Genomic DNA, 26,721 nt, shown 5'->3' with positions numbered 1-26,721 from the left:
CCACACTACCAAAACAGTGAGTCCAACAGCGAGGACGTGAATGATTATGATTGGCTCAAAGAGTACATACAGCACACATGCGAAAGCAGCAGCAGCAAAATACACACACGCATGCACACACACACGCACACACGTACGCACGCATACACTAGATATTTCTGAAAAGGATTCGTCATTAAAATTGTAGAGCTTGCAAAGATTTGCTTCCTATGACAGAGTAAAAATGTTTAATCATGATTTATTGTCTTAACCCAGCTGACTACCGTGGTTCTTGTGATGTGACAGTTGAATGTGATGTGGATATTAACATTGCACATTGTGCAGGCCTAGTTTCCTACTTAAACATCACCCAGAGAGCCACAGACACACACACTCCCTCCCACACATCTCACATAAAAGCCAAACGTTTCCCTGGGACTGTACAGCCCATGTGGGCCTCCAGCCCCAGGAAGTGCAGCACTAACGAAGGGCACTGCCTCACCATTACTCTAATGAGTCTCCAGGTGGCATTTTGGTCCAGGCAAAGTAACAGACTCCTTGGGTGAATAGTGGACTGATTCTACGCCGTTCACACCGTCGGCCAGATGGGAAAAAGCTTCTCAAAGGGACAAAGCAGACAAAAAGACAGACATTAATTTCAGCATTCAAGCTCACAGATGTCTGTGTTAGCCAAAAAAGCCTTGTATCTACGCTCCAACAGGGGTGATTAAAAAATCCTTTCATCAAAGCATTTTATGTGATTTGTATCAGCTATGAAAGCTTTTGTTCGATGTGCTTAACAGGCGATGCAGCAGCAGCAGCAACGTTGATCAGATCCTAGCATGGACATGCTGTTTTACCCTTGGCTCTCACACATATCAGACCTGGCTTGATGCTAAAGTGATGGAGGACACCCACCATTGGGGGGTGGGGGGAATGCTTAGAGGGGCCCTCCATAACCCTGTCCCCTGGGGGGAGACGCATGCAGTACTGGCTCCTGTCCAGCCCCTTCCGGGACGCTGGTGGTAATCACATTTTCAGAGCACGTGCCAGAGCTGAGCTGCTCCTCCCACACAGCTTGAGCTAATTTCGTTAGGACCCCACGGTCACCGCCTCCAGCACCCCCCTTTTAAAAAGCCCTTATATTGCCATGGATGCCCTGCTGGGAGGGGGGGCGTCGGGAAACGCTGATCTCACAGCTCCCATCCTCCAGCTGCGGCAATGGCCTGCCTGCCCCCCTCTCTCTCTCACACACACACACACACACACACACACACACACACACACACACACACACGCACACACACATGCATCATGTAACATCCAGCCCCAGAATAACCACCAGCTCACTTCCTGTCACCTGCTGGGAGGAGGCTGGGAGCCTTTTAATGGTTTTACGGCACCAGTGAGCCACCGGCGTGTTTGTCCCTGACCGTCATGGTGACGGATGGCTGTGAGAGCAGGTGTCACCTCAGACCTGTGGCACTGAGGATCGTCACGGGTCCGACCCTGGCCTTCAGTAATTATTAACCACCAGCACATTCCTGCTTCGAGCAGGTCATACAGTCAGCCCAAGGCGTCAGAATGGACCGAACCCCCCCATCATGATGTCGAGATGAAAGCCAGCGGCACATACACACTGTCAGCCCTGATTTTTATTAACTGCTCGACCAGGAAAGTTGGGAATCCTTGGTGGCGGCGGCAAGGTCATTTTCCCCACGTTCCGCTGAGGTGGCCAGGCAGTCCAACAGCCTCCGGTGACCAAGGAGACAGAACACTAAGGGGCCGACACCCGAGACCCCACCCCCAAATTCGCCACCCTCCCTTTTCCCATCACCCACCAAACAAACGGGGAGGTGAGGTCCGGCTCCCTGTTGGCCCGTTCCCCGAGGCGCCATATCAAGCCAGCGGCAGAGCGGGCCCGGTGAGACCCATAAGAGGCACCACACGAGGGGGAGGGGCCAAGCGAAGCCACCATGTAAATCGCAGAGAGCAGACATGCGGCGTGGAAGGCGAGATAGGAGGCGCCGCGGAGCAGCCTGAGGCAAAACATTAGCCTACATTCAGAGGACAATTCATCACCTGCGCGGTTAGCGAAATATCTGAGAGTATTACCGCATATAAAAGAGATAAATGAGGCACAGGGACAATGAGCTATTGTGTTCATTGTGTCCATTACCTGGCTTTCCTGGCCAGGAGATCAGCTCAAATTCCCCAGAGCGTGCATGTTTGTCACTGCAAGCGTGTGCGCCCGTCGCAGGAAATAATGCAGCGGTGTACTGCATATCCTCGTAGTATCTGTGGCCTGGCTGCTTCAGGCTCACATGGCTACCGGGACAGATCGCTGCAGATAGTCTGCATGCTTCCTTACCAGTGGAGAAGGTCAGGCCTGTATAAATGTCACTATATATACCGGCACTAAGTGGATGGGCTGAACAAACAGGGTGACCTTTGGGTTACGATAATAGGGAAGGAGGAGGGAGACGATAGGCTTGTTCCAAGGAAGGGGGTGCTTCATTAGGTAAAACCGCCGCCCCCCAGGGAATGTTGGCCTCTTCTGCACAGGGACGCCATTCCCCTTGGCGCTAAGCCATCTCCCAGTCCCGCTTCACACATAAATCCCAGTCATAGGCTAGTCTGATTTCCACTAGCGGTTGAGGGCTTCAGGAACCATGGCGATCTCCAAAGCTCTGAATAGAAATGTCTGCTGTCACCAGTATGATGATGGCCACTAAAATAGTGACCTTTCGGAGGCAGTTATCGGGAAACTCGGAATTCCCTTGAGGGCACGGCCCCAACGGCACCGGGGAGAGACTTAAGAGGGTCTCAGGCTGTCAGTAAACCTTTGACGGACATCTCTCCTATGGTCTGCACGTCCCAGGAGGACTCAGGAAGAAGAAACCAAAAAAATGACAAGAAGGCTTCCCTGAACCAACACTGCAATGTCCCCCCACCAAGCCTGAAAGAACACAAAACGTGAGTGAGCAGGATGGAGATTCAGGAGCCGGGAGCTCCTCTGTTAGATGCCGTCTGTCTGCCTGAGCCGTCTGTCCTCCAGCTCGGCCCGCGAGCTGCTCTAAACACCATCCAGACATCCTAAAAACGTCCAAATGGCCAGCTAGAAGGATCGTCGTCACGAGCGGCTTCTGGAGATGCCTCACTGGCAAGAATGACATCTCATGACACTCAAAGGCATGAAGTGCAGGATAAACCTGCATCTCAGAATTACTTTTCCATTGCATCCAGTCTTATGGGCTCGCAGGAGTTCAGCATGCAGAAGGCCGGACTGTCAGCGTAGCTTAGTGAGCCACAGGAACCAAATCCGGAGCAGGTTGGTAAACAAGCCTGACCATAGGCAGGCTTTGGGGCTGCTGGGGGAATGGGAGATGGGAGAGCAGCGGGCGTCTATGTAGACACCAAGGGCTGGCCGACCAGCAAATTTACACCACGGCACGCACTCCCTCCAGAACAATACCAAGGTTTCAAAGAGGCAGGCGAACACATTCGATACAGACTGAATTGGATCGCTCGAAATTGCTGTTTGCTAGATGCACGGCTCTCCAATTCCCCACCCAAAGGAGGCACTTAACTTTGAAATCACAATAACAAAAGAAGGTGTTTTGTACAGCAACACACAGAATAAGCTGGTCACAGCCGAGAGCTTTAATGTCACCGCGCCAAGAGATTAAATTTCATTCCCTAAGTCTTGACAAATATTTAAAATGGACACCAGAGAACCGGCACAGATGAATCGGCAGATGGACGAAGGCCTGTCCGCACGACGCGGCAGGACGAGAGCCCTGCAGTGGCGGGAAGCAGTCGCATGACGTCCTTGAAATAAATAGGAATAGGGAGGTGCGTCCCTGCGTGGGACTGCAGCCGGAGATAGCATTCACAACAACCGACATAATGAGCTCACAAATAAGGAGGCGTCGCAGTGACCCCCCTCCCCAGCCACCCCTGAATGCAAAAAGGGCTCCGGGCTGAAAGACAGCAAATGAAATGACCCGTTCTGTCATGTCGTGTTTTCCTCCGCAGCTTGGTGAGCGATTCACGCCAGAAAACAGCCAAGCAGGCTAAATGGCGCCTTTAAATGGGTGATAGTGTGCGCGCCTTGTGATTGACTGGCATCCCATCTCAACTGGATGAAAGGAAGATGGATGAATTCCGTGTTGTCTGAGTCTGACACACACAGGTAACTCCTGGTCAGAGCAGGACACAGAGGAACACAGAGAAGCGAGAGGCGTTTGTGTGACGTTCACACCTGTCTGGGCGGCCAGGCTGGGCTCTCCTGCTCCGACGAACTCACACTGACACATCAAAGGGATACCAGCCTCCTGGGGAAAGTTCAGGCCCAAGCAAAACGTATCAGGCACAGCGGGAAGCTGGCCGGAGCACACACACCCCCACGCCACGCAGCCGCTGTGCAAAATTACATACGTACACTTAGTGCTCAGTCTATTAGCTACACCTGCTTGCTGACACAATCATGCGGCTGAAATTGAATGCATACAGCAGACAGAGAGGGTCAGGAGCAGGTCGCGTGCAGCTGAGCATCAGAGCAGCCAAGCCGCTTGATCTATGGGATTTTAAAAGCAGTGAAATTGTCGCTACCAGACACAGAGCTTCCAGTATCTCAGAAACAGCCGTCCTCCTGGGATTTTCACACACTGGAGTGTTTGGAGTTTACAGAGAATGGTGTAATGAACAAAACAAATCCAGTCAGCCATAGGTCTGCTGAGGAAAACACCTTGTTAATGAGAGAGGTTAGAGGAGAATGGGCAGATTAAGCTCGTTAAAGCTAACAGGAAGGACACAAGTGTAGAGACGGCACGTTATTTTTTTCTGCCGCAATCCCAATACCGACAAACATTTTGAGTATCTGCTGAAACTGATACCAATCCTATTATTATTATAATTATTGTTATTATTGTTATTATTAACCAGGGGTGGCATGGTGGTGCAGTGGTTAGCACTGTTGTCTCACACCTCTGGGACCCAGGTTCGAGTCTCCGCCTGGGTTACATGTGTGTGGAGTTTGCATGTTCTTCCCATGTCGTCGTGGGGTTTCCTCCGGGTACTCCGGTTTCCCCCCACAGTCCAAAAACATGCTGAGGCTAACTGGAGTTGCTAAATTGCCCGTAGGTGTGCATATGAGAGTGAATGGTGTGTGAGTGTGTCCTGCGATGGGCTGGCCCCCCATCCAGGGTTGTTCCCTGCCTCGTGCCCATTGCTTCAGGGATAGGCTCCGGACCCCCCGCGACCCAGTAGGATAAGCGGTTTGGAAAATGGATGGATGGATGGATGGATTATTATTTACCCCCTTTATCAGCTACTAAGCATTAAATGAGATAGTTGTATCAATACAGTCAAACTAACAGCAAACCAGCTGCATTTAGTGCTGTGGCAGCATTGTCTGAATGTGCTAAGAACAGGAAAATATACTGGTCATGTGGCTCAAACAAGCACTATGCCATTACACTACAGGGAGAAATCCATGGCCAACATGATTTACACAAGTCTGCTTCTTTGTTTTATACTGCAACAACATTCACAAAAATGAACAGAAATATTTATTAATGTGCAAACTCAGCAATCTGTTCCCAAATTAAATATACTTTAAAAAATCATAAAAATATCACTGTCTTCCCCAACTACCCAATTCTAGTCCTAAAGTACACACCAGTGCCCAGTACAAAACATACAATAGAGCACAAATAAAACGTTAAGTAATTAACCAACCAAACTTAACGTTTGTAATTGAAAAAACGTAATTACTCAGACTTTACAAAACATACATCTAGTTTGTATACATTTTACTGTGCTGAGACTTAGGAAAACTCTGCCCTAGCCACACATAATAATGTAAATAATGTAGCCTTACTAACAAAGTGCGTCCTAGCCGGTACTATCCAGGAGTCCCTAATAAAGTGTGTCCTACCCGGTACTATCCAGGTGTCCCTAATAAAGTGTGTCCTACCCGGTACTATCCAGGTGTCCCTAATAAAGTGCGTCCTACCCTGTACTATCCAGGTGTCCCTAATAAAGTGTGTCCTACCCTGTACTATCCAGGTGTCCCTAATAAAGTGTGTCCTACCCTGTACTATCCAGGTGTCCCTAATAAAGTGTGTCCTACCCGGTACTATCCAGGTGTCCGTAATAAAGCACGTCATACCTTGTACTAGCTAGGTGTCCGTATTAATGTGGGTCCCACCAGGAACCAGCCAGATGTAAAGTGGCCACTGAGTGTAAATATTAATACTTACGGATATAATCTTTCACTCGCTTTATTATTGCATTAGCCTAATTTATTTGACTTTTCACATTCAGCATTACCTGCTGTGTAAACTTATGTCCCCAGAAAGGTCCTGACAGCATGCTGGGGAGAGAAGGGGGTGGCAGACGCGAGAGGAACGAGATGCCCAGAGCCACATGGACCCCAGCGGATGGCAGTCACGGCTGCGTGAAAAGGCCCGGTGCGTAGCTGCAGACTAGACCGGCCCTGTCGCACGTCGGCTCTCCATTTGCATTTCCATGTTTAAAGAAAACTTCCGCCTGACTCTTGGTACATTTAATGACCCCAACTCCCTGCCACAGACAGAGAAATCTAATAAAATGCCACTTAAAAGGGTTACGAATAAGCCAGCAAAAATAGAAACTCACAGACGATCCTACAGTGTCCCAGTTATTTTGGGCACAAAAACCTGTCAAACTGAGGAAGCAGAGCTGAGAAAACAACAGACACAGACTGTACCGAAAAAAAGCCGAACCAACAACCATCACATCCTGTAAATGTAACCGTGTAACCGGTGCATCGAATCAAATTGTGTGGAATCGCACTGCACTGCAATAGGGATAAATGACACCGTAACACATTCGAAGTTGCTTCATATGAATGTTTAATGTATGGGATTGTTGCCAATGTGTCATGGTCAGTGATGGGATGGAGTCCTGTTTGGTCAAGTAGAAGAGGACTGACATGATTTAGAAAAACAGAGTTCGCTGTCCAGGATCTCGGCGTTTCACCTTGGAGGCCCATACAAACGCGGTTTCCTTGCGGGCAGCAATGCTGCTTACAGCTGGTAACAGAATGACTATTCTAGTCTCCAATGGGGTAAGAGCAGTGGGATGAGCTGAGCATGCACCCTACCTGCCATCATTTTCTGGGCTTCGTAGGGCTCCATGTAGCCATCGTTCTCTGTGACCTTCTCTGGGCTGGACTGGCCCCCGCCGCCCTGTTTGGCATCGAAGGGGTCGGCGTAGTCTTCGAGGATGACGACCTGAAATGAACCGGTGAAGAGAAGGGGCGTAAGAGACGACGGAGAGTGAGTCATCACCCCACCACACCCCCCCCCCACTGCCCAGCCGTCCACACAGCGTTAAGATGAGAGAGATCGCCATCGCCTTGACGACAGCTCATCCCCTTCCGACGCTAATGAGGTTTCCGGAATGAAGGGCTTGACGTCCCCGCACACCTGGGATGACAGATGTTCTATTTCGGAGAATACATTACAGGCCTGCTAGAACCATCAGAGAAACAGAATCTGCCTGCTAGAACCGTCAGAGAAACAGAATCTGTCTACAGACTAAACACAGCAAGTGACCATTTGGAGTAATGAAGACAACTCAAGCCACGGTCAACATGCCGACCGCACAGCCGAGGTGTCATGCGTTTAATGACGTATCGCGTCATATAATCAATCTGAGTACCAGTTTTCGGGGTGAAAAGTTCACTGTGGATTTGCAAGGCCAGTGAAAAGACTAGAGCTTGCAGAGATTAAACCTTAAATGGTGAATAAGCGTAAACAGATGGGTACCTGTTATACTGAAGGTAAAGGTACCAGGTGGGTTTAATGCGGCACTTCGCTACACACACACACACACACACACACACACACACACACACACACACACACACACACACACACACACACACACACACACACACACACACACACACACTGACACGCGCACGCGTACCCACGCACACACACGGCTGGAAATATGACCTAGCCCGACCCCCAGACCCCCATCAATCAATCACACTGCCTGATTTATCCCACCAGTGTGATTGCAGACTCCTACCACGGTCCAGGAAACGATCCAACTCAAATCGTGGTGTGTCTCCCTCCACGGAAATGGACTCGCGCGTAAACGTGATCCAACACGGAAGCATGCTGGCGTCAAATGTTTAGCAAATTATGTTTAGAAGCAGCACCCCCGCATTCGCATGAAGCCCAAAAAAAGCTCGGATCCGTAAAATTCCACGCAAAATGAAAATAAAAACAAATCAAACATGAAATGGGAAGCCATGCCAAGCCAGGCGACATGTTTACGGTGTATCTATTTCATGAGCACTTAATACACGTCCACCGCCCACAGCTCACTGCCATCTGAAATCATTGTGCAGCAGAGCGAGAGAGATATTTATTTTATCTACGAGTAATGCAAACAAAAAAGGGTCCTAAAATTCAGCATTGGCCGCGATGTCCAGATGACAGTGACCCAAAGGCAGCTGCAGGATCCACTGCTGTCCTTCTCAAACTGATATTTTCCCTCTTCCAATATTTGAAATCCAGGCCCAACCAAAGCAGTTACAAACAAATCTGTCATGCGACCACGGTCATGTTTACCTCTTGCTACAACCTGCCAGTGATTAGTGCTGGTGGATGTGTCTCTGTCCACATGTGTATCTGCCCTCAGAATTTTGCTGCTGTCTGCTACAGCCAGTGCAAACCTTCCTGTCACTGGCCTGGGAAAATACACCCACTGTCACCTCCAAAAAAATATGCAATTAAAGTAAAGTAAATTCTTTAATCTGCTTAAAATGCATTGGCACACTCAGGAACGGCCGTGAAGTCCATTTGGCCGGTGATGGCCTCTTAGCCGTAACACGTTCACCACTGGCACCTCCTACACCGAACAGGAGCATTTTAACTGCCTGCTACAGCTGAGAGTGACCAAAAGTCCAAGGCTGCCGGGGGTCAAACAGCGGGGGCTGCTGGGGGCCAAAAAGCAAAGGCTGTCGGGGTACAAGAGCGGGGGCTGCCGGGGGTACAAGAGCGGGGGCTGCCGGGGGTACAAGAGCGGGGGCTGCCGGGGGTACAAGAGCGGGGGCAGCTGCGTGACTCAGGGGCAGCTGCGTGACTCAGGGGCAGCTGCGTGACTCAGGGGCAGGACGCGGCGCCTGTGATGGGGAGGCCGTCGTTTGGAGTCCCAGGGTCACCTCACCCTCTACGAGGCTCCCAGTTGATCCAGGGACAGTCTGACCCTTAAGCCCCAATTAAAGGCCTTAGAACAGTGTGACCCTGCTGCCTCAAAAACGAACATCGCTTTGGATAACAACATCAAATAAATAATAAATGTAAGAGAAAGCAGCAGTTTCATGCGGGGGCGAGTGTATGTCTGGCACACAGCTGGAACATCTGCATCAGGGAAAACGAAGAGACACTGCAGTCACACCTTACCGTGCACAACAGATATTAGCAGCTAAAAGGTACGCTAAGATTCAAAGTGAGCCAATCTAGAGCATATTGTGTTATTGTTCGATTTTGCACAGTATATGCTGATTCTATTTCAGAACACAAATCAATAACTGTTAGTAAGACCCCAACTCTCACCAAGGCTTTAGAATAAAGAGCAAACACACAAGCGGAGATAAAGGTGAAGAATGATGGGGGGATGAAAAGGACGAGTAAGAGCAGGCGAGAAAGGTGCTGTCCATGGCGATTAAAGCCCAGGCTTGGGGGGGGGGGCCCTGGCAGGGACTCCAATGCCACTTTGGGGCCAGCGTCTCTGAAAGCAGTGCCCCCACCCAAACCCCCATCTGCGTTCTTACAATTAAAGAACGACTGTAGTAACAAACAGTCACACAAACAGACACGATGCTCGCTAGCTAGAGGGCAGAGCAAAGGGGACCATGGGGGGGGGGGGACATGCTGAAACTGCAAGGCCCCTGCCCCCTCCTAAAGAGAGAGGGATGCTGATGTACGCCTGCATCCCTGAAGGGTGTGGCAGCGCACTACCAGATGACCCCCCCCCCACTTCAATGTGGCAGCTGTAAATCCCGTGCTGCAGCGATGGCAATAGTGTCACGGTCATGAGCTGGGGGGGTCGGGGGGGGAAACGCGTCATTAGAAGGGAAAAGCCAGTGTGTCTCCAGGTAAATACATTTGCCAGCTTTGCTTTCAGACTGATTAAAGGCTCCCTGAGCCAAGGGCTGGAGTTGGGGAGGCCAGAGGAAGACAAATGGCGGGGTAATAAGAAAAGGTAAATTAGAAGAAAAGGCACACTTTGCTTTTAGGATCCACCGCTCACTCCCACCGGCAATAATTTGTTAATAAATCTTTGTGTGTGGCTCATATGTTCAGAGAGAGAAATATTTACAGCTATCGCCTACATGTGCCTGGCTGCTCCCCCCGCCTTGCCTGCACATGGATGGGGCCCGCAGGCCGCTCACAGGGGTCTGCCGCCCCGCTCACAAGGGGCCGATTACCCCTGAAGACCAGCACGTCAGTTACGGACGGGAAATATACAGTGGTTAGCCCGGCTCTTCCAAAGTGACGCTGTCATGACTCACAGACTTTTTGTTTTATGGGCAAAAATCATTGTAATAATAAGTATGAAGAAATTAAAGCATAGTCATTGTGTGTTATGGGAAAAGATTCAGCTGGTGTCCATTCTGGAGATTTCGTAAGAGCGAGGTGTCATCGTAGGACAGGGCTCATCACCAATTCAGCCGGCATGAGCAGCTCAGCCACCGGTGCTCAGAACTCACAGGAAACGGGACCTGGTCCACTAATCGAGTTAGTCCCGGCAGCCGCCGCCATCTGCGTGGAGGAAGAGAAGCTAGCAGAAGCAAAAAGAAAATCGCTAACGCGGCAGCTGGGGCGGCACGTAGCTGCCATGGTTAGCACCGTCGCCTCACACCTGCGGGACATGGGTTCGAGTCCCTGCCATGGCTTCGGGTGTGGAGTTTGCATGTGTCGCCGTGGGGTTTCCAGCGGGTACTGGGGGGACCAGGACGAGTTCCCATAGACAGACACTATAAACATTCTGCAGCAGTGGCCCATTGAGTCATTTCTCAGCACGGAACAGACAGTGACTGTTCCTAAGCCAACGTGCATATGCTTGGATTTCTTACGGTCGTTCAGAAGCAGAGAGAACTCTGGTAGCGACGTCTGAACACCCACGTTTAGTCGCTACCCATGATGCTTTCTGCCACACAAATCCTCCAAAACAAAACTTTAAAAACCATGATATGGAGGCGCCATTTTGGAATACTCATTACAAAAAGAAATCGATGTTTTTGTTCTTGTCCTCCTCTTGAGGTTCCTCTGACTACCTCAGAACGCAGGAAGGGACGCATCCAACAGGCCAATAAACACACTTTACAATCAATGTGGGATTTGGAAAGAGTGGCTTTTAAAAACGCTAAGAATTTATAAGAAGCCATTTTTCCTGCACCCCCGGCTCACCGCCTATCTGCCCATTACTGCCCAGTTCATTTCCAGTCTCCCATGAAAGCCAGCACCCCCTTAATGGGGCTGCAAGTCAAATCAGACATTAATTTCCCTCATGAAAACAAGCCCGTCTTCCTGACAAATGGCCCTCCTGCCGCCGCCTGCACAGACACCGGGTGTACACATCCATTCCAGCCGCACCTGGGCATACACATCCATTCCAGCCGCACCTGGGCATACACATCCATTCCAGGTAACACATCCATTCCTGGCAACATCAATTAGCAGAGCTTTCTACATGGGAAATGGTGCATTATTCTCAAGAAGCTCTTTAACATAAATAATGGGAGTTATGGGAGATTGTGACAAAGCGCTCAATTAGTAAATCAGTGCAAATTATATTAAGATGGATTATTCTGTCTACTATTCACAGGGAGGCCACCTTAATGTCAGGGAAGGGGCTGGGAGCTGTGACCTGGGGGGGGGCAGCTTGAGAGCCAGACAGCGATGGTGGGTGGGTCCCGTCAAGCAGCCGTTATGACACTTTCATAAAAGCCAGGGAGGAAGGGGAGCCGAGTCATGGTGGGGGGGACCGGGATACACCGAAAGATTATTTACCAAGATGGGGGCTCTGCGTGGCCGGGGGGGGGGGGGGGGGGGGGGGGCAAAGCCAGAGGAACCTGCATGTTCTCCTTATCTCTCTGCCGACTGAGTACAGCGCCACTCCCAAAAAATTCCAGGGGGCGGGCAGGGACTTGCCCAGTGAAAGGGGAATGTCACAGGCTGTAAACACTTCCTGCCAGGAAGCGAGCGCTTCCTTAATCCGAAAACAGCTCACTCCGTCTCCGTGTTCCACAAACCAAAGGCGCAGCCTTCCTCCGCTCCCTCCTGGAACGTCACTCGGCCCGAGAACGTGATCTCCCAGACATCAGCCGCCCCTCTTCCGCGTGTGACCCACAAATGCTCCCCACGTCCCGTCTACCCCAGGCGCTCGTTTTTAATGAGAGCGGTGAGCGGCCCGGCCCCCATTGACACCCGGGCCAGGCGGCACTCGCAACACACAGCATCTGTGCTGAATGTCCTGCCCACACTGGCACTGAGGGCATTTTCCCACAAGCCAGGTGGAATGAAGGAAAAAAAAAGAAAGAGAGAAAATCTGACAATTTAGATCTGCATTTATGCATGGCAAAGAAAAACCTTCAACAAAAAGCAATAAAAACATCCCCATAGCCTCGAACACACACGCTGCATGCATGAATGAATGAATGAATGAATGAATGAATGACTCAGATTATATGAATATGTCAAGATATGGTTTTATAACAAGGACCCCTTTACACATCAGTCTGTCCTTAACGGTGTTCAGCTCCTTCCAAAGCACATATCCAGTATCCTGGCACCGAACAAATTTAAACATAAAAATACCGACAGCAGCCAGGCAGGTTCAGAGCCAGAGCGTTCAGTGTGATTGGCTTTGGCAGTCCTGCCCTGCGCGTCTGTCCCAGAGCGACAGAGAAACTCAGTTACAGCTTGCGGCTCCGTACCCATCCACCAACACGACACACTTCCCTTCAGTGACCTCAGCACATATTTCCAGCCCAACTTTCTCTCAACCCAACAGCCATCACTTGTTCCACCTATATCCTGTCCCTGGTGGAATGGATTCCAACACATGACAGACTCTCAGCGCCCAGCAAGATGCTGCTGAGGGCACCAGTAACTGATACAGTAAAAAAAAACACAAATTAAACTACAGACATCCTATGTGGGAAACCAGTGCACTATCGCATCTGAACCACAAACTGTCTATGTCAGCTGTGTGATAAATAAACCAGCAGAGAGGAAGAGGAGAGAGGGTCCCTCAAACCTTAACGCTCTTCCAGAGAAACCTTTCTGTCAATTGCACATTAAACGCCATAACCAAACAGAAGCACTCGATAGTCAGATTACTGTGTGTGTCGCTTAAAATCCCTCCTGATCGCAGCTGATCATCCTCCGGCACGCGGTCGCACTCTTCCCGCAGGCGTGAGCGACCAAGGTGACTGACTACTCACAGAAGCAAAGGAATCGGTAACACAGATGGTTTGGGAGGCTGCCGGCCGGGATTCTCAGGGCTAAAACACAACCGTGATTTATAAAGGCTATTTCCACAGGTGAAACTGAAGGGGACTCGGCTCACATGAACCACCCTGGGTGCTGCTGCACTAAATGCAATGAAGGTTTTTAGCATTTTCACAAGCAACTTTAAGGGGTAATGTCACGACTGAATTACAAGATTAGATGACTGTTTAAGAGAAGAGGCATTTAAGGATAACAGCCCACTGACAAGGATCTCGCTCTCAGTTCACCTGTATGCATTTCAGAGGGCAGTGTAAGGTTCTGCGAGGTGACGCGAGACCAGGGTTTTTTAACAAGCACATCTCTAACCTCATAATTTATTAAAATTTTATCCATTTTATTTTTAAACATTCAGCATACATCCACATTGCCAGATATCTGCACACAGTGCTGCTATAATTTATCCAAATCAATGCAAAAGAGGAAACAACTGTAAAATACAACAACTCCCCATGTTTGTAAACCCTAAACATTATATTTAAAGTAACATGCATATATGTATAACAAGTACTGTTTTTCAGTGGAACAGCATGACAGATTTCTGCAAAACACCTACTGTTTAGTGGATAATTTAGATCCCACTGCAGACAGCTGGGGACAAAAGCGCCTTCCAAAATTCGAACCGTGTCCCTTCCAAAAGCAGGACTCTCTGTTTGCCGATCCTTCATAAGCAAAAGTCCTCCAACCCACGTGTGGCGGATTTCGAGGTTCGCTCAGAAAGCGAGGGCACTGTAAACAAGGGGGAAGCAGCCGCAAGCTGGACTCGAGCCTGTCAGCAGTGCTGAAACACTCCAAAGGAGCTTCACGGGAAGGGAGCCGCTGGCTCGGAAGGACGGGCCTGACACTCAGGGCCTTTCTCTTAGTCAGGCACCTGCCCTGCCTTAAGACGCAGCTTTGGCTCGGATTATACGCTGCTGTGGAGCACAAGTCATACTGCAATTTCTGTAGGAGCTAAAAAAATCTCACATGTAAAAGAAAACCTATATCTTTTGTCAATTCACCACAAAGTGCCACACACCACTTAAAGGCTGTGAAAAAAGAGGCAGCCAGCCAGAACGGCCCCGTTAGGAACCGAGTAACCCGATCCTTCCCTGCCCTGGGATTTCGCCATTTGTTCTCTGATTTTCCTAGAAGAGGTGGGACAGCCGAGGCCGGGCCGTAGCAGCAGTTTGGGGGGGATGCAGAAGGACAGGACAACATGCAGCCAATCCAAAGTGGGGGGAGAAGCAGCGATTAAGGGGCGAGCAACAGACCGGCACTGAACAGGTTCTGAAAGGGATCAGAGCGGCAGGGTATTGGTCAGGGATCTGAGCCAATCAGGGTGATGAGACGCCAGCGGGACGATGAGATCTTAGAGTGGTCCACGTCTCCCAGGGGAGTCACAGGGGAGAGCTGTTCAGATGTCAGACGGCTACATCATTTATAAACCTACAACGTAAGAACTTCCCCCCTTTAAACAAGGATGCTGTTTTATGAAACATTCAAAAATATCTAGATCAGGACTCTGCAGCCTTATTTACAGCAAGAGCTACTTCTAAAAGCAAGTAAACTAAAGACTAAATATTTCATGCTGGGGGGGAGGGGGACGCTGACGACCGAGGTGGGAGGCAACAGCGAAATGGAGTCTTCTTTCTGCTGCTTCCACTGGGCAGCACTGAATGGCTACCGGGGCCAGACTGGGGTAATCTGATCAAGATAGAAGGCTGATGCACAAAACTGCCTATAGATGCAAGGCTCCTGAACAATTCTACGGTTATTTGTTATTAATACACCATCACGAAACAAGAGTCTGGCAAAGAAGAGTTACAAACGCTCTGTGATGGGACAGCTCCAGCGTGCACTGGAGAAACCAGGCAAGGTCAAAGGTCAAACGCACACACTCTACGTGTCAAAGCGAGAGAGGATCTGAAATGAAAAATGTCAGGGGAAAAACAAGGAGTGACTACAGAACTGCAAGATGCAGCCCTGTTAATGTGTACAAGGTTCCAGGACGCTTCAGTTTAAAGCACCAAAATGCACATACATGAATACAGTAACAGCACTGAGCAACATGACATTTAAATGATGTGAAACTACCTTAAATCATTTTGAAACAATCATACCAGTGTTTGCAGCAACCTTCCACCTTCCAGTACATCCAGTTCATATATTCAATCGTTAAATTGTGTTTTTTAAGAGTAAATACATACTGACTAACCCAGATAAATAAGTCGAAGCATTTTCTTTGACTACTTAGAGCTTCTGCACTGTCCTGTACATAATGTGCATTTTGAGATTGGCACAGTGGATCGACACACAAAGGCACAAATTTTCATTAGAATAAAAGCCTAATCACGCCATAATAGACATTTATTGAATCGATACTGGGGTAGGCAGCTATTTTCAACTGAAATTGCTTCTTTGATTTGTAATCTTCGAGTAGAAATGGGGGGAAAAAACGCAAGTAAATAGCATGCGGCAAACCACACAGTCATCACGCGACGTGGCAACAGGGCAAAGCTGTCTGGGATTCCATTCATCTTCGCCTGTGAGATCATCCTCATCAGGTCTCCACCGACCTTCAGGACTTCACATCTGCTAGGGGGCAGCTTTAATTAACCAGGCTGCTGCAGTAAGTGCTCTCCCGCCACGCATCATACAGTGACTGCTTTGTCAGAATAAACAAAATGGAAAGGGGGCAAAAGAAATCAACCTCAAATCAGCAATCAAAGTCTGAGATTCCCCATGATCCTTCAGTCCTACGTCAATGAGTGTCACTGATTGCTGCTTTGATAAACGGCAAGAAGCTCGATTTCAGTTATTAGTATTTGGTACAAGAGTCTCCCAGGAAATAAGACAAGAAAATTAAGGACATGTTTTTTAGGATTGCAGAATAGGCACTTTACCTTGGGATGATGAGGAAATATTCAGAGAAGAGTAAGACTGTGACAGTGTTCAGTGGAGAGCGTAACACGACTTCCCCTCCCCTCCCCCGTACCCTAGGTGGCAGGTGCGGCTGACAGGGCCACGAACATGTGCATGGATTTTGTTACCATTTATTACAGTGATCATCCCTGGCAGTGATGGGGAGAGCTCCCGCGCAGTGCAGAGCCCCGACCCAGAGGAAAACGTACTGTCAGGCTGTTTGAAATTCTGTTCACTGACTTCACCAGAGCCAGACACCACCTGTGCTCCACCTCTAACAGTTAAATCTATCTTCACACTCCAACACAAATGTGCAAATCTGGCCCCGTGAGTGCTGAACACACATCCACGAGGGACAGGTTGCAGGGATGGACACATACAAGCTACTGAGATAAACACAGCGCTTCTAACTTACTGCTTAAAAAAAAACATGAACTATTTCACACCATAGCAGCAATTTGCTGGGATTCGTCTCTCTCACTCACTGAAGTCACTCCAGTCAGAAGCAGCAGCCACGCCTAACTCACACCCCCGCACTGCCACGGCCACAAAAGGCAGAGACCCCCCCCCCCTCCCCCAGGCTTTAAACGCCGCAGCCTCTGGGCTGTATGGTGGGCTCGTCCGGCCCGCCTCCGCCGTAAACCACTGCGAGCGCACAGGGACTGGCCGACTGCTGCTGACGATCCGGCAGATCAGCGGCTCCGTGGCCCCAGTGATCCGTGCGGATGGGGTGTTGGCTGTCTTGAGTAACACCTTCCCAGGCCGGGCGTCCGGTACCTCACCATCGGGGGAACAGGGGCGGTGTCCAGCCTAATTAAATCACACTCTTACGAAGTGTTTTTCTCCAGCAAAAGGCGTCGAATTCACACGCCCCCTTTTCCTCAGTTTGCAAAAGAAAGTATATTTCTTATTAGTACACTGATTTGCACTGGGAACAAATAGGGAAGTATTAAAACTACGTATTTAACTGCACATCTGCTGGTTTTGTTGACTTTTAGGTTTAATAGCAGATGGATTTAAGGGTCTTCAAATAAACCGCATTCCCACTTTAAGGAGCGTTGTTTTTAATGTGCGTCAAGTTGAACATCCAAAATAAATAACTACGGAAAGCAAAACATGTGCGAAATCACATTTGCAACATATGTGACGACAGATAACGACTTTAAAACACAGGAAAGCATCGGTCCGCGTACATGGATTTTTATGGCAGCTCCGGGTCGGGGGACGATTTAAAGCGGAGAAAAGTTAACTCAGTGTGCGCACAGCCTGCAATAACGACGTTCCCGGCCCGCATGGTAGACCGTGGAGGATCCGCTTAACTTGTTATTCCGGTTTCCGACAATCCGCAGCACGTCCGCCCGGGAGACGGGCTCGGTTACATCTAACTCTATGCACTCGGCGCGCACTTTTCACACGGCCTGGGAAGCAGCTGAGCGCGGCTCCCCAGCGACGTGTTACGCGATCGGCGGCTCTTTTCAAAGCGATCACTCCATACAAAGTTGCGCCCGTTTCCGAGCTCCGCTGCCGGTACCTTTTCCTGTCGGCTGTCCGGCTCGGCGGGAGGGGAAGTCGGCGATCTGACGCTCGGAGGTGATGAGACGCCGGCATTCGGAGGGCAGCCACTTTTTTCCAGCGTTTCCACCTTAATGAGCCGGTGCTTCGGCGACACGTACTTAATGTCCGACGAGCCGACTGAAATTGGGCTGGAAAAGGAAATATTCCCTCCCCCGGTGTAGGGATCCTCGAAGTCCAGCTCCTTCTGTAGTTTGTAGGCGGCGAGAATGTCCGGCTGTGCCGCACTCGGGTAATGACAAGTGGCCCCGGGGCTTGACTGGTGGCAGCCCGGCGTGCTGGGCACCGCCGTGTGGCAGTACCGGTAGTCGGGTTTCGGGGGAGCCGGAGGTGATGCCTTGGTAGTTTTGAATCCCGGTAAGTGTTCCTTGAACCATCTGGCCATGATGCCGGCGCATTGCTCACAAGTCACTTTGGATATTTAGTTGCACTTTCTCCCGCTGAGCTGCTGGATCGTCCGTCCGTCCTTCCCGAAGCCCGGAGTGTCTGTGAAAGTCAGACGGCGAGCGCTCTCGGCTCCCGGTCACACGCGCTCTCGGACCCACGCGGCGTCCTCCTGCAACTCCGGCGCTGACAGTCAGAGCGCTGAGCAATATGGGTGCGGGGGTGTCTGCTGCGATAGGCAGGCAGGCTGGGTCTCCGGTGGGTACCTGAGACCGCTCACTGCCATCTACCGGATGCTTCAGGTTCATAGACCCGTCTCCTATGCATGCGTGTCATGTCGCACACTGGGCTCTATAATATAACAATTTGTTACATAATCGAATTATATAATGACAAGTGCATGCTTTTATCTACACACACACACACACACACACGAGCGCGCGCGCGCGTTTATATGTAAAGAGTACTTTTACTCTTTACCTTAAAATTAAAATTGCAGATTTGTTGGCGACGGCTGCAGGGCAGTATTTGAGTGTGGCAGGTGCCTTGCCGTACCGTAATGACACGCTTCAACGGCACAGTGGAACACGCGATTTATCTACACGTACAACCAGCATTTCTCTAAATTCCCCCATGCGGATATATGTGCATATCTACTTATTCTTTAACTGCATTACAAAAAAAACTAAAGGTGATACAGCATTTATTTTGAAAACTAATCAGCAATCATTGGCACCATTAACTTTACAGTCGTGCTTTACGGCAAAACAGCTTTGAGAGACGGGGCAGATTTCACCTTGCTCAAGCATTATCTTTTCCACATGACTAGCTAAGCGAGAAACGGCAACATAATTATCCAGATGCAAGTCTTACAGCTACGCAAATGCCCCACTCAATAATGTAAAAGTATTTTTTTCCCAGTTAAAGCAGTACTGTAGAAAAAAGATAACGACAGAAACATGTTAGACAACTCCATATTTCCACGTCATTCGGTGAAACTATCAGTGTTACGAAAATTATGTTGTAAAGCCTCACGATACATTTATGGCTGCTTTAGTATTTTTGCACCAAAATGGTCAGGAGCACAGCACACGACTCGGACACCTTTGGTAGCTGTGCTTTGTCTTTAATAAGATCTTAAAGACATCTGGATGAATTTAGCAACTGGGAAAAGCTTTGTACATGAATCACATGTACTGACACATAACAGAGACATTACAATGACGATCAGCTCCCTCTTCTGCCTCTTTGACGCTGTCCTTTTAAGTAGCCTTAGACTACATGTCTCCTGGCCAGAAGCACATGGGTAGTTCTGGCTAAAATGAAGCATATTATTTTCTCTCTCTCTTTTGGAGCCCAGATCACCTGTTACCCTAACAGGAACCAGTATAACCCCTGAAAGAAATCTTATTGGCCGCTTTGGATGCATTACCTTAATTTCATTTGGGTGGCTGCAGGAATGAAGATGGAAGTGAAACAGCCACACAGACGCCCACTGCCAGTAAAAACAATAAATTATAGAACACTTGATGAAACGCAGGTTTCAAACACGAAAATAGGGGCTCTTCATATACAGCAGTTGACAGAACACCACACCATTTTTGATCAGTTTCTTTTAATCCTTAAGAGCGGTTGAGGTGTTGCTGCATGGCTGAAAGCCCCCTCATGTGATATCTGGAGAACTTTGCGACATTAGGTGGAGCTGGGTCAAATCTCTGACGCTCATCCTACACAGCCATCTGCGTAACATCCCTCAGACTCATTCTCGAAACAGCACCCCCTTTTGGTAAGACAGGGCCATCCCCTCCCTCAGAGATGAATGCACTCAGCCTGAAAATGGTGTGTCACAAAGGGCTGGTATCAATCACACTCCAGGCGCAAGGGAAACGTCCAATGAGCATCGGGTCAGCACAAGCCACGGCATTTGCATTGCTAATTAGATGAATCTGGAGACAAATTTGACAGTATTATAGCTGTCCTGTTTAGAGAGGCAGAGAAGATTCCAGACACCGAGAGACAGTGACTGGCATCCACCTCTAGTCCCGCAGCCTGCCCATGACTGCAAACCTGAAGCGCTCTGTTGATAGACACAAAACAAAAACTCTGTTTAAACTGTTAGACACACAGTAAGCCGCTAAAGCAGCTTCGTTTAAAAATAAAGAAAAAAATTTTCTACGGCAGTTGCTGGGTGGGATTCTGCCATGTCACACAGCCAGCATCCTGAGCCTTTTCCGCGCCGCTTCCTGGTGCGATATGAAAATTGATGAGTGAGACACGCATTCGGCAGGTGGAATGGAAAAGGTCCACATCTCCCTTTCACGGGACCTCTGGCTGACCTTGTGCACTCTGCAAGATGAAAAGGGGGATGAACATGAGATGAGCATCAAGCCTGCTTTCATGACAACCTTTTATCCGTCTTGGGCATTTCCGTGAGGCATCTCATCTACCGCCGGTGTGTTCGTGTTGAATGCTTCCATTAAATATGGCAGCGCTGTCACTCTGAGCAGCTTTCCTGCGATATTCAGCCAGGGTTTCCGAGCCATATCTGTGCACCTCCTCCATGCTGATTGCCGCTGAATTAAACACCGTGAGTATACGTCTGTGCGCGACTCAGCCTCTGCAGCAGTCTATCCAGCACTCGCATGTATCATTTCCATCACTCAGCATCCCAGCTGAGCAATATAACTGCTACTTTTTCAACAAAGAGAGCAGGTGGTTACATTTCCCCGCTAATTATGAATGATGGCATACCCTAATTTGTTAAGTTGACGAGGCTTCCTCTCTGTCTCCCAGCCTTTCTGCTTCTCTGCCTCCCTGTCTCTCTGTCTCTCTGCCTCCCTGCCTCTCTGTCTCCCTGCCTCTCTGTCTCCCAGCCTTTCTGTCTCTCTGCCTCCCTGTCTCTCTGCTTCCCTGCCTCTCTGCTTCCCTGCCTCTCTGTCTCCCAGCCTTTCTGTCTCTCTGCCTCCCTGTCTCTCTGCTTCCCTGCCTCTCTGTCTCTCTGCTTCCCTGCCTCTCTGTCTCCCAGCCTCTCTGTCTCTCTGCTTCCCTGCCTCTCTGTCTCTCTGCTTCCCTGCCTCTCTGTCTCTCTGTCTCCCAGCCTCTCTGTCTCTCTGCTTCCCTGCCTCTCTGTCTCTCTGCTTCCCTGCCTCTCTGTCTCTCTGTCTCCCTGCCTCTCAGCCTCTCCGTCTCTCTGCTTCCCTGCCTCGACAGAGACTACTCATTCAGGCGCAGCTTTACCACCAACTCTTTGCCAGGCAATTCATTTGCATATACCTCAGGGACCGTACCATTTACCGGAATACCATCTTTTAATGCTCCTGTTTTAATATAGCAAAGCTTTGTTCCAGCTCAATGCTGCAAGAGCCTTTTTTTTCATTGCATACATTTTTTATGAGCTGGTGACATACTGCGCTCAGTCAGCCAGCTATGAGGCTCACTGTAACTGAAAGGCCGGGCAGCCACACTGTGTCCAAGTCAAGCGAGCTTCCAACTAACACGACAGAGAAGTTATTCTACAACAAATGTTCCGATTATATCTACTGTGGTACAAGGGAGGCTACATGAAGTATGTACAGCAATTGCCGTCCAAAAGTTTGTGTAGCAAAGGATATTCCTCTGTAATGTAATAAAGGAATGACTGAATCCTTCGTAGGCCCCGTCAGGCCCGAAGCGTCTGTCCCCCAGGCCCCCAGCTGGGTGTCTGACACCCGGTTTGTTCTGCAGATGCATTATTAAGAAAAGCGCCGCCAAAGGCCCTGTATCCATCAGCCAGGCATCACGGAGAAAACCGACCATTTTAGGTCCCTGCTGCTACTATTAAAAACGCTGTAGTACATGTTGGCTGTGTTTCCCTTATAGGCCGAGGACAGAGATGTTTCCAATCTGAACTGGGAGATCGTACGCTTTATGGTTCTCCCTAAGAGCATTGTGGGCTACAAACCAAGCTCCGCTTAACGGGTTGGATGAACTGCCACCCTGATTTTTGCCAAAACCACAGGACCTTCTGGATTGTTCTCCATACTGGGAGATCGAAGGTCAGCACTGCTCGGCCCGTGTCACTGGTCAGAGAGTGGCGGCCCAGCAAAGAGACGCCCGGAAACTCGTTCCTCTCGCGACTACAGCAGGTGAGCGGACTCTACGAGCTGCACACGCTCCTTGGTGCTCCTGCCCGATCTGAAGCTGCGGCCAGGAGACTGATCTGCACCCTTCACCATCGCCGCATGTCAGGGGCAAATGGGGCCCCTTCTGTAGACGTCGGTCGGCGTATTGTGGACCAGTGTTACTCATTGATACATTTATGTTTTCCAAAGATACCGCGATGCTTATTTTTTAGGATTATCTATCAAACTGGTTCATCCTACGAATGGAATCATTTTTAGTGAAATGTTTTCTGTTAGGAAGAGGAGGGAGACATGAAGTGAAGACAGACTGAAGTTGTTTTGATGTCGTCGTTCGGGATGCTGAAAGGCCGCCAGTGAGGTAATACTTCCTCTGTTTGCCCTCCTCTTTGCTTTCTCCTGTCTTTTCGATCTTTGTGTCGCTGCAGCTCTGTGGCCCCAGCAGCAGGTTTTATCATACGGTCTGTGGGTTAACATAATGACACACAGGGATTCAATAGTGTGCAACCGTGGTTTAGGTTTTCAGTTTATGACCACATGTGTTGTGTATTCGAATCCCAAGAGGGTAACACTTGTGTGTTTGTGTAAAGCGAGAAAACTTTTCCCCTAATACAGAGGAGCATTAGGTGACCCAGTGCTGTAGAAGGCAGGACCTTCTCTGACCTTCTAAAAGGACTCCGTGACTTGAGGCATCAAGGGCAGAATTTAAGTAACAGGAAGTAAAAGCCATCGGATGTTTTGTCTAATCATGTTGAAGCCCAGCTGCCCCAAACACACAGTCTAGTCACGCTATGGTGCTACAGGGGCTGACCATGTGATCTGCTGATAGCTGTATTATATTAAGACAATGGGTAAACCTATTATCTCAAATCTACTACTACGGTTTTTCAAAGACACCAGACTTTCTAGATTTTGTGCTTTCGACAATCAGCACATTAACTCCTAAGATAAAATATATATGCAGCCTGCTTTCTGACAGAGAATAGCCAGAAGAGAATGGATTCTGTGGTTCTGACAAGCTGGTTACCCCCTCCCAGCCTGACTCTGTGTCCTCTGCTGAGACTGATCACACTGGCTTTTAGTGCAGCCCTGCCTCTTTACTCAGTAGCGGCTGACAAATGAGAGTGTACGGTGGGCTGAGCGTACAGGGGCTGAGTAAACAGGGGGCGGAGCATACAGTGGGCTAAGCGTACAGCGAGCCGAGCGTATGGCAGGCCGAGCATACAGGGGGCTGAATGTACAGGGGCTGAGCATTCGGGGGTGGAGCGTATGGTGGGCTGTGCATACGGCGGCCCTCATCCTGCCTCCTCTAACACTTGATTTTTTTTTGCCATGACCAGCGGCCACTCAGAGCTGAGGTAACCTTTGTCATGCTGATTTCCAAAACGCAATGCCCAGCACTGGCAAACACCCACATCGATCCCATCTCCAAGCTCACATCAAGCGAATCTCCCATTCTGTCTTGTCTGCCCACAGCAGAGATTTCACTGGCAGCTAAGATGAAGCTGCCCCTTCACTGTAACTTTCACAAAGGCTGAGCTTTACGGCGAGCAGGTGAGAGCTGCTTTATGGCTGTGAGCCGAGGGAACGACACGTCGCTAAATCTTCAGCAGCTCCTTTGCCTCTCCAGGGCTTCTTGAAACCGCGGGGCATGATGTCATGCTGTAGAGGGAAGAAACCGACCCCAGACGTGTTATTGAGAAATGGCTGCAGAGAGCAGTGCAGCTCCTGGTGTATCGGCACAGCATAGGTTTACAGCTGCCGGTGAGCTGAGCAGGGAGTCGCCGTGCAGCTCTTTGTAGGTACGGGATGCTAATAGGATCCCTGTGAAGCCATGTGATTGCTGCTGTCTGTCAGACTCAGCCAGCATCATAGTGACTGGCCTCCCGAGTGACTGCAGGCCAGCAAGCGACACTAGGCCACACACCTGCATTTATATCATCAGGAAAGGGTCTTTCCCTCATATTTTAATGTTTATTTAGTTAGCTTTTTAAACTAGTTGCTAGTACAAAAACGACTAGTCACTTGCTGAGGCTTTTGCAACATCTTTCCAATTCTACTTGATTACGGAGGAAACACCAAAGCAAATACGGAAGTGAGTATCCATGTTTTTATTTAGACATCAGTGTCAGAGTTTTTGTCCGGTGTTACATTAACCAGTGTTACAAAAACCGAGAGGCTACTTTTCGCACTAAGGCTTTGGAGAATTGACTTTGAGGGACTAGATTAGGCTCAGTAGACAGGATTGTGTTTCAAATGTATTTTAGGTGTAACATCTGACCTTTCAAGTTCGTCTGCAAATGGTGTGGAAATGGGGCTTAATCCACTTTGAGGTGCTGAGGGGGGTGTTTGAAATGAACTGCCCAGGTTTTCATTACAAGAACATCTTTATGGATCGTCACTGGCGTAATGGGTTCATAATGCATTTATGTCATTTCTGTATGAAGAATATGGTGAGTCCAATAGAAATTTGAGTGCTTTAGAAAAATACCATGTTTTGAAAACAGAAGATTGCCGCCTCTTCATAGTATTGCTGGCCAGCTTAGAACATCAAGCCCCTTAAAGTCGCGTGACAGAATTGCGTAACACAGATCACCATTCACTGCAGATGGACGTTACACTGTTATACTCTCGCTTGTCCCCAGTACTAGGGGGTTTTAGCAGTGGAACCAAATATATTTTAGATACTGATGACAAGAATAGAAATTACGTTGTAAAAACAACTCTAGCACAATATGTTACCTGTAATTAAAAAAACAACAGTACTGCCACAGTGTTTAAAAGCCCAAATTAGTAAAAAAAAAAATAATTAATGACCCAGCACAGCAATATGTACTTCAGACTGTCTGTAATAAGTGTTCTTTGCGCTCGGGTCGGAAATCTTTTGTTGTGTTCTCAAATAATGGATTATTTTTAAAAAACACTTAATGATCAGTTTGGTTCATTTTTAAATAAAGGGATACAATAAAGAATACAAACTAATGCCTGTTTGAAGGCTAAAAATCAGAAGTGGGCTGATTAGTGATGGAATTATGACAGCAGTGAAATACCAGCAGCAGGCAAGTCCTACAGCCCGAAAAGGAATGAAAGTTCAGGGCTGTGCAGCTTACAGCCCACCCAAAAAAAACCAAACATAGGCAAGGCAGAATGTGGATTCAGTGGACATGTCCAAGCAGAAGGGTTCTAAGGTCTTTTCACACTGACAGAAAACTAAAGGTGGTGGAATGATGAAGCATCACTGAAGCATCATTCTGACCCTGTCCTGGTCGCATAATGGAGGGAGAGAGAGAGAGAGGTGGGAGAGCCCCAAGCTTCAGAGAGAGACACACACGGGAGAGCCCCAAGCTCCAGAGAGAGACGCGGGAGAGCCCCAAGCTCCAGAGAGAGATGCGTGTGAGCCCCAAGCTCCAGAGAGAGACGCGGGAGAGCCCCAAGCTCCAGAGAGAGACGCGGGGGAATCCCAAGCTCCAGAGAGAGAGACGCTGGAGAGCCCCAAGCTCCAGAGAGAGACGTGGGAGAGCCCCAAGCTCCAGAGAGAGAGACACACGGGACAGCCGCAAGCTCCAGAGAGAGACGCGGGAGAGTCCCAAGCTCCAGAGAGAGACGCGGGAGAGTCCCAAGCTCCAGAGAGAGACGCGGGAGAGTCCCAAGCTCCAGAGAGAGACGAGGGAGAGTCCCAAGCTCCAGAGAGAGAGAGAGGGAGAGTCCCAAGCTCCAGAGAGAGAGAGAGAGGGAGAGTCCCAAGCTCCAGAGAGAGAGAGAGAGAGAGAGAGAGAGTCCCAAGCTCCAGAGAGAGAGAGAGAGACACGTGGGAGAGCCCCAAGCTTCAGAAAGAGAGACACACGGAAGAGCCGCAAGCTCCATAGAGAGACGCGGGAGAGTCCCAAGCTCCAGAGAGAGATGTGGGAGAGCCCCAAGCTCCAGAGAGAGACGTGGGGGAATCCCAAGCTCCAGAGAGAGAGAAAGAGAGACGCGGGAGAGCCCCAAGCTCCAGAGAGAGAGACACACGGGAGAGCCGCAAGCTCCATAGAGAGACATGGGAGAGCCCTAAGCTCCAGAGAGAGACGCGGGAGAGTCCCAAGCTCCAGAGAGTGAGAGATAGAGAGACAAACGGGAGAGCCCCAAGCTCTAGAGAGAGACGTGGGAGAGCCCTAAGCTCCAGAGAGAGATGTGGGAGAGCCCCA

The 26,721-nt window shown here is 49.4% G+C and overlaps 1 protein-coding gene across 4 annotated transcripts in view; it reads right to left on the bottom strand.

Annotated features, from left to right (window-relative positions):
- Positions 1–18,749, bottom strand: part of LOC125706317 (SH2 domain-containing adapter protein F-like) — a 50,905-nt gene extending 32,156 nt beyond the window's left edge. For 2 of the 4 annotated variants that reach the window (XM_048972966.1, XM_048972965.1), the window contains exons 1-2: positions 17,995–18,748; positions 7,130–7,259 (exon numbers count right to left, since the gene is read on the bottom strand). In XM_048972966.1, the coding sequence (XP_048828923.1) occupies positions 7,130–7,259; positions 17,995–18,420 (556 nt within the window). In that variant the 5' untranslated portion in view covers positions 18,421–18,748. Of the gene's footprint in view, positions 1–7,129; positions 7,260–17,994 lie in introns of all 4 variants that reach the window. The other 2 variants (XM_048972964.1, XM_048972967.1) reach the window with 2 other exon arrangements.
- Between the last annotated feature and the right edge of the window lie 7,972 nt (positions 18,750–26,721).

Source organism: Brienomyrus brachyistius, chromosome 13 (genome assembly GCF_023856365.1).
Source record: "Brienomyrus brachyistius isolate T26 chromosome 13, BBRACH_0.4, whole genome shotgun sequence".
Taxonomy (NCBI): Eukaryota; Metazoa; Chordata; class Actinopteri; order Osteoglossiformes; family Mormyridae; genus Brienomyrus; species Brienomyrus brachyistius.
This window is presented reverse-complemented; position numbering and strand designations above follow the sequence as displayed.